The following is a 15,255-nucleotide window of genomic DNA, read 5'->3' on the forward strand; positions in this document are numbered from 1 at the left end:
TCCCTAATACAACCGTTTCGAAAAACACCGCCCACCTCAGAGCATCTCAAATTCGCAGGGTCGCTAATACAGCAGTATCTTAAAGAAAGATATGTCGTAATCCATAGAACGCCTAGTAACTAATGTTAAGATTAGTATTAGCGCTAATTATTATTGTATATTTGTTATAGATCCTATTACCTATGAATATAAGTAGTTAATATAGAAGGGGAAATTTATTATACTTATATAATACTTAATTTACTTGTCTATAGGCACCTTTAACTTATTACCTATATCTCTACTAATATAAATATTAAGATTATATTCTTATAAAGTTGCCTGCTACTAACTACGATTTCAAAGCAAGCTAGCGCAGCTGCGCTTTGTCAGCATGCGTCCCGTCAACGCGCTAGTGGTGAAACATGGACGCAGAGTTCTACATGCCGGATTCGGGAAACGCGTATCGCTGCTATTCCGAACCCAGCATGAGTCATTTCGACAAGCGCCCTCTCGCACCCTCACTCGCTGTTTCGTCATTCTTTCACACCTTCTCTCACGCTTCTCGTACTGCAAAGGCTACCATCTTTGACACTAGCTGCTTCCACGAACCCGCCGTCAGCTGATCTCAAGATGGATTCGGACGCTGCCGCCAATCTTCCTCCTACGACCAGTTGGTACCGTCGTCACGGACGCCCATCGCGAAGGGAAAAAGCTGCGAAACAGCAATATCTGTCGCCGCAAGAGGAGAAAGCGCTTGTAGAATACATGCTCCGTGTGGCTCACAGTGGGCATCCACTTCCAATCAAGTCTTTGCGCTCACTGGCGCAAACAATTCGACGTTAAAAACGCTCCACTTTTCAATGCTCTGCTACTAGCGATGTACCTCCGCCAGGGAAGAACTGGCCGCAAGGCTTCCACAAGCTCCACCCCGAGTTGAAAGCTCGTCGAACCAAGGCAATCGACTGTGCATGAGCACAGTATATATGCCAAGGTAAAGCGAAAGCTTGCTTATACAATCATTGTTCACGTGACGTTGCAAGCCCGCTTTTTAGCCGATAGGGATGAAGGGGAGATAGACATCATCAAGCGCCACGCAACGAACTAACTGCTTGGGTACAGCAACTCGAAAGTTGCGATCGAAGACTTCATGACTGTGACCTCTGGCCGGTCGACCTGCATGTAGCCAATGCCGATGCTGCATATAGCCTTCCGGCTATATTGCCTGTGCTAGACGACACGGGACATGACCGGCTATATGGTACATGAAGAGGCCTTCCTCGCCACCTGCCTCCTCTACTCTCTCGTGCTCCACTGGGGTCCCCGGGCCTCGATCCTCCTGGCCCACCTCTGGTAGATTTTTCTGCACTACCGTGCAGGTCCGCCCCCGCCTGGTCCCAGACTTACGGACGGCACGACGCTTTTGTCCTGCATCCACAACGCTGCCAAGTACCTAAAAAGATGGTCTCGAACAAGAGCCGCATGCCTCGTGCGTTGTCAATTCAGTCTCTTCGGCTGAAATGATCAACGGCACCAGACACAGGCATATGCCACATGGGTTACAACTCATCGTCTTCGAGCGAAGTATAAGTTCCTCTTCATCGCTCCATTTGCTCGCTTCTTCCGTACACATCAATCCTCTCCCTTCATCGTCAAGCAGGCAGCTCACCAGCAAACATGCCTTCCGTCCTCAGGACCCTCGTTCTCGGCATGCTGGCCATGCCAGCGGTCCTTGCCACTCCAGTTCCCAACAATGGCAATGGCAATGGCAACGGTCCTTGTGACAACCCTGGCCAAGGCAAGGGATTGAGCAAGAAGTGCAGCGCGACCTCCTCCAGCCTCAGCTCCACGAGTGTCTCTCCGAGCGCCACCACTACAACCACAGTTCCCTCGACTACAACCAAATCGACCACATCCAGCCCTTCCAGTACCACTGCCACTACGACTACAACCAAATCGACCACATCCAGCCCTTCCAGTACCACTGCCACTACGACTACCACCAGTCCCGTTGTCAGCAGTATGACAAGCAGTACTAGCAGTGGTTTCAGGCTTGTGACACCCACCAAAACTGGCAGTACCGGTGCTCTGGCTTCTGCCACTGGTATGGCGGATGCTGCGAAGGCTGTTGGCCGATATTTTGGTACGTTTCCAGAGTTACAATCTTCGGTCGCACGTTGCTGCATGTATAGCACATACGGGACGCTGGGGCATCCTGCGCCGGGGAGACTGCGCTCCGGTCCGATAATAATAGAAGTGCTAACCCTTGACTTCTCCTTAGGTACCGCTGTGGACATCCCTGGCACCGGAGAGGCGTCTGACCCCTACTACATGGCTGTCCTCAACAATAGCCGCAACTTCGACCAGGTTACGCCAGCCAACGTCATGAAGTGGTGAGTGGGACCTTCTACAGCTGAGTGATGTGCTGTAATGCTGACAACTTCGCAGGGACTCCTTGGAACCTCAACAAAACGTCTTCAACTTCGCGGGGGCCGACCAGTTCGTGGCCATCGCTGAGGCGACCAACAAGATCATCCGCTGCCACAACCTGAACTGGTACAACCAGCTGCCAAGCTGGATCACCAATCCGTCTACTCCTTGGACTAACGACACCCTCATGGCCGCACTCGAGAACCACATCGACCAGGTCATGGGTCACTTCGGAGATGCTTGCTACCACTGGGTGCGTAATTGAAGGGCGTCAACTCTCTGTCTAGGACATTGCTAACCGTCCCACCCTGCACTTTGTAGGACGTCGTTAATGAAGCATTCAACGACGATGGCACCTGGCGTCAGGACGTGTGGTACAACACCGCAGGCCCGTCCTACATCGCGGTCGCCTTCCAGGCTGCCAACGCCGCCAAGGCCAAATACGGTCTGAGCACCAAGTTATACTGTACGTAAAGCCATGAGTGGCAGGGTTGGAGCACCCCACCAAAAGAGAGACATGCTTCGCTGTCGCATAGTCCAGCGTCGCAATGTTGTCTCGGCACTCCCCACAAGTCCAATGGTGGCGTGCTTCATATCCTGCCGACTCCTACCCCCTGTCTAAGACAGCTGCTAACGCTTACACGCATCACTTTTAGACAACGACTACAACATTGAATACCTGTATCCGAAGTCTTACATGGCTCAGTCGCTGGTCAAGAACTTGACCGCTATGGGTATCAACATCGATGGTGTCGGCCTCCAGTCCCACTTCGCCGACAGTTTCACACCGAGCTTGCAATCCCAGCAGCAGAATATGGCGGCCTTCACCGCGCTCAAGAACGCCAAGGGTGCCAACATTGAGGTCGCAGTTACCGAGCTTGATGTTCGGATTGCCGACACTGGTTCAGTTACCTCTCCTTCTGCCGCCGTCACCGTTGCGGCCCAGAACCAGCAGGTTCAGTTCTACTGGAACACGGTAAATGCTTGTGCCACGACCGCCGGATGCGTGGGCGTCACCGTTTGGGTAAGTCTCGATGGTTCTCCCGCATGCGAGGCAACTTTGGCTGATACTGTCTCTTTAGGACTTTGACGACACCTACTCCTGGATCCCGAGCACATTCTCTGGTACGGGCTTCGGTGACCTGTACTACCAACCAGGTGGAGCCAACACTCCGCTCGTCGGTAAGGCTACGATAGATGCTATCATTGATGGTTTCGAGAATGTTCAGCCTGGCACGTATGCGTAGTCATCAGCGCTCGAAGCTTTCATTGCGGTGCTTTGCGATCGGACGGAGGAGATCTGATGCGCATAATCACAGTGTTCGTAGACAATGATCCAGCTATTGATAGCGGGAAATAGTCTAGCAAAGGAAGGATTGAGGGCCGATTCAAGGCAGCCTGATGCAGCTTAATAAGACTAGATGAGCATCGACGAATGACTTCGAAGCCGAAGCTCGGCGCATATACCTAGCACCCCAGTGGTTGCGCCCTCCAAACCTAGATATCTTAGCAAAACCGAATCTTTAGCGGGTCGGGATACGGTAATATAGCGCCCCTCTAAGATGCCGCATATCGGGCTGCCGGAAAGGCATAGCGTGAAGACTAGCCTCCTCTATCTTAGTCCCTAACATTTCCGCTATATAACTAACTGTCTATTACTAGTTTATCTCGGTCTAGTCTACTATTTAAAGGTCCTAATCGATCGCTTCCTACTAAAGCTCTAACTTCCTAATCGCTAAGTTAGTCTAATACTTATATTATATACTATTATACTTATATAATAGAAATTAGGTAATTCCGTCGTTATAAGTATAGTTAGTTATTATATACTATCGTACTTATGTAATAGAAGTTAGGTAATTCTATCGTTATAAGTAGAGTTAATACTTATTAAGCAGTCTAGTAGTCGATAGTAAAGTGTTACTTAGTTAAAGTATAATCGATATAAGAGATTAGAATAAGGTAATAAGTTAATTCTAATTAGTCGGTTTATAATATAAGTTAAATATAAACTCCTAACTATAGAATCTATTATAAATATATATAAAGGAGATTTATATCTCGTTCTTAGATTAGTACAATTAATGTAATTAGTAGCCTTAATTAAGCTAATTAACTAATTAAAGTCCTAATTAGTACTATAGCTTATTCCGCTATCTAATTATTCTATAGTATCTATCTAGCTAAGTATTCTAGATATTAGTAGGCCGTAATACTATTCCCTCTTTAATCTATATCGCCCCGACGCGAGAACTTTCTATCTTATAGCTCTTCGTTATATCTAAGATCTATTCTAAACCTAGTACTATTTATTATTACTATCTTATAGAATATATTAAATATTCTAGAAACACTATAGTTAAGCCTTACGCTACTTATACGAAGTATAAGAGAGTCTACTATATCTATATTTACTCTAGTTAGTATAGCGAGTATATATACCGAGGTTAGCGCTATAATTTATATATAATATAATCGGAATAGAAATAGTTAAAGAAAGAGCAGATTTATCTTTATAAAGATATCGAGGAGATATATAAGGCTTAAGAAAAGGCTTATAAGGTCTTAAATACTAGTTTCGTAAAAGAGATATATTTATAGTAGTAGCTTAACTTACTAGAAATGTAAGAAGCGAATATAATTACTATAGAGAATATAAGTATTTAGGATTAAGAAGTATTAGAGTTATTAGATCTTCCTTATAACCTAGTTCCGGCTAAGACTAGTTTATCTCTTTAGTTAGATCCTAAGACTTAGAACGCTCTTAATAGTAGTTTTAACCTTAAGAGCGACTTCTAGGACTTTCCTTCTAACTTTAGTAGAACTAGTATAGAAGTATTTAGTAGTTCTTAAGGTTAGTAAGTAGTTCCTATATATTATCTAAGTCTAGGTAATCTTTCTACTTAACGAGATAATTCTAACCTTTTTATTTTAGGATCTTTTCGACCTCCTACTTAGTTTCTTCTTAGTCTTTATAATAGAATATAGTTTAGTAAGATATTTTAGAGTCTACTAGTTCTAGAAGAGAGATATAGAATATTAGATATATTCTAGTATCTTTTAGAAGTTCGAGTTAGTAATTAACTAGTAATCGTTTCTCTAAGATTATAAAAGGTTAAACCTTAACTTAGTTAAGTTTCTTACTATTTCTTTTAGTCTTAAGATTCTTTATAAAGAGATAGACCTTATCTCTCTTCTTAAGCTAAGGACCTATAATCGATTTCGATCTCGCTATAGTCTTTAAGGAAGATATATAGATATTCTTATAATAGAGCCGTTATAAGTCTTTTATATATTATTTAGTAGCCTCTAAATTCGGTCCTAGGACTAGTATTATATCTAGTCTTAGTAGATATATAAAGTTCGCTTTATACGGCGAGATCTTAGTTGTTTCTAAGATATAGCTATTTAGTACTACTTATACTATTAGGAGTAGTAGTAACTAGTTATCTTAGGTATAGTTAATATAAGCTTATAGATAGGCTTCTAAGGTCTAGTTTGTATACTCTATCTATCTATCTATTTGTAGCTAGAAGGCCGTTAAGAGTTTATAGCTAATTCCGAGGTTAGAGACAAATATTTACTAATAGTTAGAGCGAAACGTTAGTCCTCTGTCCGAGATAATAACTTTTAGATATCTATAGTAGCGGAATAGCCTATTTATAATAAGGTAGGCTTACTATTCGGCCGTAATTATAGTATTATATATAATAAAGTATATATACTTTATAAGCCTATCGACTATAATAAGTATCGAGTCGTATATCGATTTTGTCGCTAGATTCTATAACTTTAGTAGTAGTCTAACGAAGTCTATTATAACTTCTTTCTATAGTTTAGTCGGTAGTTATTATACTATTAGTTCCCTATAAGTCGTATATTATACTAACTTATTTATTTAGTATTCGATATATTTCTTAATATAGTTCGCTATATATTTCTTTATATATAGGAATACGAAGTATTATTATATTAGCTTTATTATTTTAGTAACTTCTAGGTATTCTCTTTCTAATAGGTTATAGTAGTATATAATTACCTTACTAATTTACTTATTAGATATAACGAACTTTTTCTATTCGTTAACTAGAAACTCTTCGTTATAGTCGTCTAGTATATATATTATAGTATTAAACTCCTATATATTAGCGGATAGTATCCTATCCTTATTTGTCTTAAGGATTTAATAATATTATATAATATATCTTTCTATATAGTTAGATTATCGACTAAGAGCGTTTACTCTAGTATTATCTTTTCCTAGAGTATACTAAATAACGAACTTATACTATCCTAAGAGTTCTAATTACTAGGCCTACTATTAGGTTAGCTCCTTAGTAGTAGTAAAGTACGTTAAGTTCTTATAGTCGGAGAAGATTATAACTTTTAGTACTCCTTCTATATAGATTCTCTAGTGCCTTAGGCTTATAATAATAGCTAAGAGTTCCTTATTATAGATATCGTAGTTTACTTCTACTAGACTTAATTTCCTTAAGTAGTATACTATTAGGTATCTTTATCTATTATCTTCTTAAGTAAGGTATACTCCGATTATATAGTTAGAGGTATCTATCTTAATTTATATAGGTTTAGTAGTATCGAATATTTGTAGGACTAGTACTTCGATATATTGTTTCTTAATTAACGTAAAAGCTTCTTCTTAAGCTTTAGTCTAACTAAAGGCTTCGTTCTTCTTTATTAGGCATATTAGTAGTTCCGATATTTTAGAGTATTCTAAGATAAACTTTCGATTATAGTTTATAAGTCCTAAAAATACTTAGATCTCCTTAATAGTTTTTAGTTATAGCTATTCCTATATAGATATAATCTTATTTAGACTAATTTATATACTATAGATTCCGATAACGAATCCGAGGAACTCGACTTCTTTCTTATAGAACTCGTACTTCTTTAGTATAGTCCTAAAGCTAGTTTTAGAAAGTCGTTTAAATACTTCCTAAATATCTTTAATATATTGCTATAGAGATCCTTCGATATAGATAAGTATATCGTCGATATAGACTATAACTATAATATCGATAAGATCTCTAAGTACTATATTAACTAGTTATTAATATATTATAGGTAAGTTCGTTATTCCTATTAATATAACGAGAAATTTATAGAGTTCTAATTTCGTCCGGAATACTATAAGCTATTCTTAACCTTCTTTAATATAGATATAGTAGAATATATCCTTAAGGTCGATTTTAGTAAACTAGTTTGCCTTACTAAGCCTATCTCTTAATTCTTTAATATTCGGTAAAGGATATCGATTCTTTATTATAATATCGTTAAGCTTCCTATAATCGACTACTATCTATAGCTTGTCTATATTCTTCTTTAGTACGAATAGTATTAGTAAACTTACTAGCGACTTCGATAGTTATATTTACTTTCTAATAAGGTTCTTATCTATCTATTCTTTCTATATTCTTAGTTCCTTTTCTAATATAGTATAGATAGATCCCTATAGTAGCTTCTTACTAGGTTCGAGGTAGATCTTATAGTCTTATAGTATATATATAGATAAGGCGGCTTCGCCTTCCTCTTCCTAAAAGAGCTATTTATATTCCTTATACTCTTTAGGAATAATCGGTAGTATATACTTATTACTACTTCTATCCTAGTAATCTAGCTAACCTTTATCGGTATTTAACGGAAGTAAGGTATCTTAGTTTAATCCTTATTTCGGTAGATTAGCTCTCTTTATACTATATAGCTATTTTGCCTTATCTGCTATCGAACGCTACCGATATATAGGCTCTATATAATTTACGTAATTATACTATCTAAATATAAGTACTCCTATTCTCTAGTTAACTACTAGGTTATAACGTCTTAACTAAGATATTCCTAAAATAATATCTTTTATAGCTATTAGTATAATATCTAATATAATAACCTTATAGTACTATTAGATATCTAGTAGTAGTAGTACTATTTCGCTATCTACTATAGATATTATTACGCTATTTACTATAAATAATTTATATCTATCTTTCTTTATCTAAATAGCGATCCTACTTTATTTTATATATTCTAGCGATATAAAGTTCCTACTTATATCTAAGTTGACTATAATTGTTATCGAGTTTCCTTTAATAGTAGCTATAGTACGAAATACTATATATTCTAATACTAGAGCGGTTATACTATATAGTTCCTATTAAGTACTTCTATCGATAGGTCGTCCTAGTTTTTTAATACTCTCTAGTTCTATAGTATAATTCGTTCTTATATATATTATTATAATATAAGGAATTGTTCTATCTATTAGTCTCGAGTTAGTAATTATAAGCTATTAAGGCTTCGTAGTTTCTCCTTTAATAGTATATTATACTTCTATTATTCGCGTAAGGCTACTACCTTAGCTTATCGACTATTTACGCTTCTCGAGGCTTCTCTTATCTTTTCTCTTAAATTAAGTATAGTTTAGATATATTATACTTAACTATAGCGAATTTTTAGATTCTATACTATATCTCTTATCTACTTATTAATAAAAAGCCTATTCGGAAGAAGATAGCTATTAGGTATAAACTAGCTCCTAATTAGTAGTTACTCTTATATAATTATTTTAAAGTCGTATTTGACTTTATAGAGTCGGTAGTTCTAGAATATATTATAGAACTAGCTAATTATCTAATCGAAGTATTCTAAATAGAGAAACTATTTTCCGCTAATCTTAAGGAATACTTCTTTATATTATCGAGCTATTATAAGGAAGAGTTCTATTACTTAACTCTTTCCTTTTAGGCTAAAGTAGTAAAGCTTATTTTGCTTATTATCCGATACTTCGTTATCTAATAATTATTCGCTAGTATCTTCTTTATTAATATAGCCTTATTTACTTTCTTTCTATATTTCTTCTTTAGAATATTAATCTAGAGTTTTTAGTATCTTAAGTTACTAAGTACTAATTATATTAATAGTTTGTTATCTCTTTAGCTTCTAAGGAAACTATCTAGTATTTTCCTTACTACTATAATACCCTCTATACTAATTATTATAATAGAATATCTAATAAAGGAATCTATATAGTACTTCTTTCTTTTCTTCGATCTATACTAACTTCTATTCTTCTTTTTCTAATATATCTTCGCTATCTTCTATAGGCTTACTAGCCTCGTTAGTAGCAGTATTTTGTTTTTATAGAAACTACTTAGAGTTATCTACTTCGCTAGTAACTAGCCTCTTACTAAAGTCTTATAGTATTCCCTATTCTCTATTATCTTTCGAAGGTTATTATAAGATTATTACCTTATACTTCTTAGGTTTTCCTAGTATTATATTAAATTATAGCCGCTATACTTTATTCTTAGCGCTATAATCTCTTACTATATAGCCTTCCTTACTATATATATAATATATAATCGCTTTCTTTCTTTCGGAGTATAGTTTCTTACTATTCTTACTACGGCTACTTTTAGAGTTTCCCTTCTTTATTATATCTAAGTATATAGAGGCTACCTCTAGTCTATATAGGTCGGTATAATATAGCCGATTCCTGCCTTAATTCTTCTAACTATAGAGAGAGTACTAGAGGTTAAACTTATAGCCTTTCTCTATTATATATTTATAAAGCTTATTATTAATTATAATAGAGGCCCTAATTAACTAGTCTAGTTCCTCGGTAACGCCCCTATATCTTATTAGTTTGTCCTTAACCTAATCCTTTAGGCCTTAGTAATATATAGTATATAGGGCTATATTGTCTTAGTCGGTAAGTTATAAGTACTCTTTAAACTAGGTTATATAGTCTAATATAGACTTAGTCTACTTAATACCTTAAATAATATAAACTATATTCTCGACCTTATTAGAGACTATAAAGACTTATTATAAGACTATTTTAAGTCCTATAAATACTCTAAAGATCCTAATAATATCTTTGTTATATTCTAGGTTACTATTAAGGTACTTAGTAAAGTATAGTTTAAGGTAGTACTAAATACGGCCTCGAAGGAAGGCTATTATAAATAGATTTCGCTTTATAGGCTCTATAGAGTTAAACTCGAAGAAGATATATATCTAGTTAAACTAGTCGTTAAGTTTCTCTTAGTCTCTATAGTATAAGTCGGATTTAGCGACCTTTATATTATCGTTAGACCGATTATAATTAGTAGAGCGTACTATATTAGTACCTCCTACTTTACTAGGGATAGAGATATCCTACTTAAGTCTTCTAGTAATAGATATTCTTAAGGGTATTTAAAGTATTATATACTGTCGTACTTATATAATAGAAGTTAGGTAATTCTATTGTTATAAGTAGAGTTAGTACTCGTCGGGCAGTCTAGTAGTCGATAGTAAAGTATTACTTAGTTAAAGTATAATCGATATAAGAGATCGGAATAAAGTAATAAATTAATTCTAATTAGTCGGTTTATAATATAAGTTAAATACGAACTCCTAACTATAGAATCTATTATAAATATATATAAAGGAGATTCGTATCTCGTTCTTAGATTAGTACAATTAATATAATTAGTAGCCTTAATTAAGCTAATTAACTAATTAAAGTCCTAATTAGTACTATAGCTTATTCCGCTATCTAATTATTCTATAGTATCTATCTAGCCGAGTATTCTAGATACTAGCGGGCCGTAATATTAGGCATATTAATAGTTCTAATATTTTAGAGTATCTTAGAATAAACTTCTAGTTATAGTTCGTAAGTCCTAAGAACGCTTAAATTTCCTTAATAGTCTTTAGTTATAGCTATTCCTATATTAACGTAATTTTGTCTAGACTAATTTATATACTATAGACTCTAATAACGAATCTAAGGAACTCGACTTCTTTCTTATAGAATTTATATTTCTTTAGTATAGTTCTAAAGCTTATCTTAGAAAGTTATTAGAAGACTTCCTTAACGTTCTAAATATATTCCTATAGAGATCCTTTAGTATAGATTAGGATATCGTCGATATATACTATAATAGTAATATCGATTAGATCTCTAAGTACTATATTAACTAGTCGTTAGTATATTATAGGTAAGTTTATTATTCCTATAGATATTACTAGGAACTTATAGAGTCCTAGCTTAGTCTAGAATACTATAAACTATTCTTATCCTTCTTTAACGTAGATATAATAGAACGCGTCCTTAAGGTTAATCTTAGTAAACTAATTTGCTTTACTAAGCTTATCTCTTAATTCCTCGATATTTAGTAAAGGGTATCGGTCTTTTATTATAATATCGTTAAGCTTTCTATAGTCGACTACTATCCTTAACTTATCTATATTCTTTTTCGGAACAAATAGAGTTAGCGAACTTGCTAGTAACTTAAATAGCCTTATCTATCCTCTTATAAGGTTCTTATCTATCTATTCTTTCTAAATTTTTAATTCTTTTTCTAATATTATATATATAGATCTCTATAGTAGCCTCTTACCTAGTTCGAGTTTAATCTTATAGTCCTATAGTATATATATAGATAAGGCAGCCTTACCTTCCTTTTCTTAAAAGAGCTATATATATTTCTTATACTCTTTAGGGATTTCTAGTAGTATATACTTACTACTACTTCTATTCTAGTAATCCGGCTAACCTTTATTAATATCTAATAGAGATAAGGTATTATCGTTTAATCCTCGTTTCGGTAGATTAGCTCTCTTCGTACTATATAGCTATCTTATCTTATCTATTATTATATACTATTAATATATAGGCTCTATATAATTTATATAGTTATACTATCTAAATATAAGTACTTCTATTCTCTAGTTAACTACTAGATTATAACGTCTTAACTAAGATATTCCTAAAATAATATCTTCTATAGCTATTAGTATAATATCTAATATAATATCCTCGTAGTACTATTAGATATCTAGTAGAAGTAGTACTATCTCGCTATCTACTATAGATATTATTATACTATTCGCTATAAATAATTTATATCTATCTTTCTTTATCTAGATAGCGATTCTACTTCGTTTTATATATTCTAGTAATATAAAGTTCCTATTTACGCTTAAGTCGACTATAATTATTATCGAGTTTCCTTTAATAGTAGCTATAGTACGAAATACTATATATTCTAATACTAGAGTAGTTATACTATATAATTCCTATCGAGTACTTCTATTAATAGGTCGTCCTAGTTTTTTAATATTCTCTAGTTCTATAGTATAATTCGTTCTTATATATATTATCGTAATATAAGGAATTATTCTATCTATTAGTCTTAGGTTAGTAGTTATAAGCTATTAAGGCTTTATAGTTTTTCCTTTAATAGTATATTATACTCCTATTATTCGTATAAGGCTACTACTTTAGCTTATCGACTATTTATACTTCTCGAGGCTTCTCTTGCCTTTTCTCTTAAGTTAAGCATAGTTTAGATATATTATACTTAACTATAGCGAACCTTTAGGTTCTATACTATATCTCTTATTTACTTATTAATAAAAAGCCTATTTAGAAGGAGATAGCTATTAGGCGTAAACTAGCTTCTAATTAGCAGTTATTCTTATATAATTGTCTTAAAGTCGTATTCGACTTCGTAGAGTTAGTAGTTCTAGAATATATTATAAAACTAGCTAATTATCTAATCGAAGTATTCTAGATAGAGGAACTATTTTCCGCTAATCTTAGGGAATACTTCTTTATATTATTAAGCTATTATAAAGAAGAGTTCTATTACTTAACTCTTTCCTTTTAGGCTAAAGTAGTAAAGCTTATTTCGCTTATTATCCGATATTTTATTATCTAATAATTATTCGCTAGTATCTTCTTCGTTAGTATAGCCTTATTTACTTTCTTCTTATATTTCTTCTTCGGAGTATTAATCTAGAGTTTCTAATATCTTAGATCGCTAAGTACTAATTATATTAATAGTTCGTCGTTCCCTTAGTTTCTAAGGAAACTATCTAGTATTTTCCTTACTACTATAGTACCCTCTATACTAATTATTATAATAGAATATCTAATAAAGGAATCTATATAGTACTTCTTTCTTTTCTTCGACCTATACTAACTTCTATTCTTCTTTTTTTAATATGCCTTTACTATCTTCTATAGGCTCGCTAGCCTTATTAGTAGCGGTATTCTATTCTTATAGAAACTACTTAGAGTTATCTACTTCGCTAGTAACTAGCCTCTTACTAAAGTCTTATAGTATTCTCTATTCTCTATTATCTTTTAAAGGTTATTATAAGGTTATTACCTTACGCTTCCTAGATTTTCCTAGTATTATATTAAATTATAGCCGCTATATCTTATTCTTAGTATTATATTAAATTATAGCCGCTATATCTTATTCTTAGTACTATAATTTCTTACTATATAGCCTTCCTTACTATATATATAATATATAATTACTTTCTTTCCTCTAGAGTATAGTTTCTTACTATTCTTATTATAGCTATCTTTAGAGTTTCCCTTCTTTATTATATCTAAGTATATAGAGGCTACTTCTAGTCTATATAGGTCGGTATAATATAGCCGATTTCTACCTTAATTTTTCTAACTATAGGGAGGATACTAGAAGTTAAACTTATAGCCTTTCTCTATTATATATTTATAAAGCTTATTATTAATTATAATAGAGGCCCTAATTAATTAGTCTAGTTCCTTAGTAACGCCCTTATATCTTATTAGCTTATCCTTAACCTAATTCTTTAGGCCTTAGTAATATATAGTATATAGAGCTATATTATTCTAGTTAGTAAGTTATAAGTACTTCTTAAACTAGGTTATATAGTCCGATATAGATTTAGTCTACTTAATATCTTAAATAACGCGAACTATATTCTCGACTTCGTTAGAGACTATAAAGACTTATTATAAGATTATCTTAAGTCTTATAAATACTCTAAAGATTCTAGTAATATCTTCGTTATATTCTAGGTTACTATCGAGGTACTTAGTAAGATATAGTTTAAGGTAGTACTAAGTATAGCCTCGAAGGAAGGCTATTATAAATAGACTTCGCTTTATAGGCTCTATAGAGTTAAACTCGAAGAAGATATATATCTAGTTAAACTAGTTGTCGAGTTTCTCTTAGTCTCTATAGTATAAGTCGGGTTTAGCGACCTTTATATTATCGTTAGACCGATTATAGTTAGTAGAGTATACTATATTAGTATTTCCTACTTTACTAGAAGTAGAGGTACTCTACTTAGGTCTTCTAGTAATAGATATCCTTAAGGGTATTTAAAGTATTATATACTATTATACTTATATAATAGAAATTAAGTAATTCTATCGTTATAAGTAGAGTTAGTACTTATTAGGCAGTCTAGTAGTTAATAGTAAAGTGTTACTTAGTTAAAGTATAATTAATATAAGAGATTAGAATAAGGTAATAAGTTAATTCTAATTAGTCGGTTTATAATATAAGTTAAATATAAACTTCTAACTACGAAATCTATCGCTATTATATATAAAGGAGATTTATGTCTTATTATAGCTTACGTCGAGCTATACTCGACAGTCGCCTTCTACTTACTATCGAGCTATATTTAATAGCAAGTAGTCGAGCTAATATCTTAGATACTACTAGCTTAACTTACTAAGGATCGAGCACTAGAGTATAGCTATATCTATACTAATTATGTCGTAATATTAGTACTCGTCGAGTAGTCTAGTAGTCGATAGTAAAGTATTACTTAGTAGATATAATATAGTAGGTATTAAGCTATAGCTACTAGTAACTAGTAATATCTTAAATAAGCGATATAGAGATCGCTATATTAACTTTAGTCTTATCTATAAGCGATAGCAAGGTCAAAATAAAGCAGCATATTACGCGTCTACATTACTATAGGCGACCCTGCGACGCGGAGACAGCCGCGGTGCGACAAGGTTTTTGATAACGGTTCTAGTGCGAT

The 15,255-nt window shown here is 34.1% G+C and overlaps 1 protein-coding gene across 1 annotated transcript; it reads left to right on the forward strand.

The window, feature by feature from the left end:
* Positions 1-1,656: 1,656 nt before the first annotated feature.
* On the forward strand, positions 1,657-6,330 carry BAUCODRAFT_147691 (glycoside hydrolase family 10 protein; the record flags this gene model as incomplete). The annotated part of the gene is made up of 7 exons (XM_007677722.1): positions 1,657-2,122; positions 2,261-2,369; positions 2,428-2,662; positions 2,731-2,875; positions 3,066-3,433; positions 3,492-3,646; positions 6,312-6,330. The coding sequence occupies 7 exons, from the start codon at positions 1,657-1,659 to the stop codon at positions 6,328-6,330; spliced, it is 1,497 nt and encodes a 498-aa protein (XP_007675912.1).
* Positions 6,331-15,255: the final 8,925 nt, after the last annotated feature.

Source organism: Baudoinia panamericana (assembly GCF_000338955.1).
Source record: "Baudoinia panamericana UAMH 10762 unplaced genomic scaffold BAUCOscaffold_5, whole genome shotgun sequence".
Lineage (NCBI taxonomy): Eukaryota > Fungi > Ascomycota > Dothideomycetes > Mycosphaerellales > Teratosphaeriaceae > Baudoinia > Baudoinia panamericana.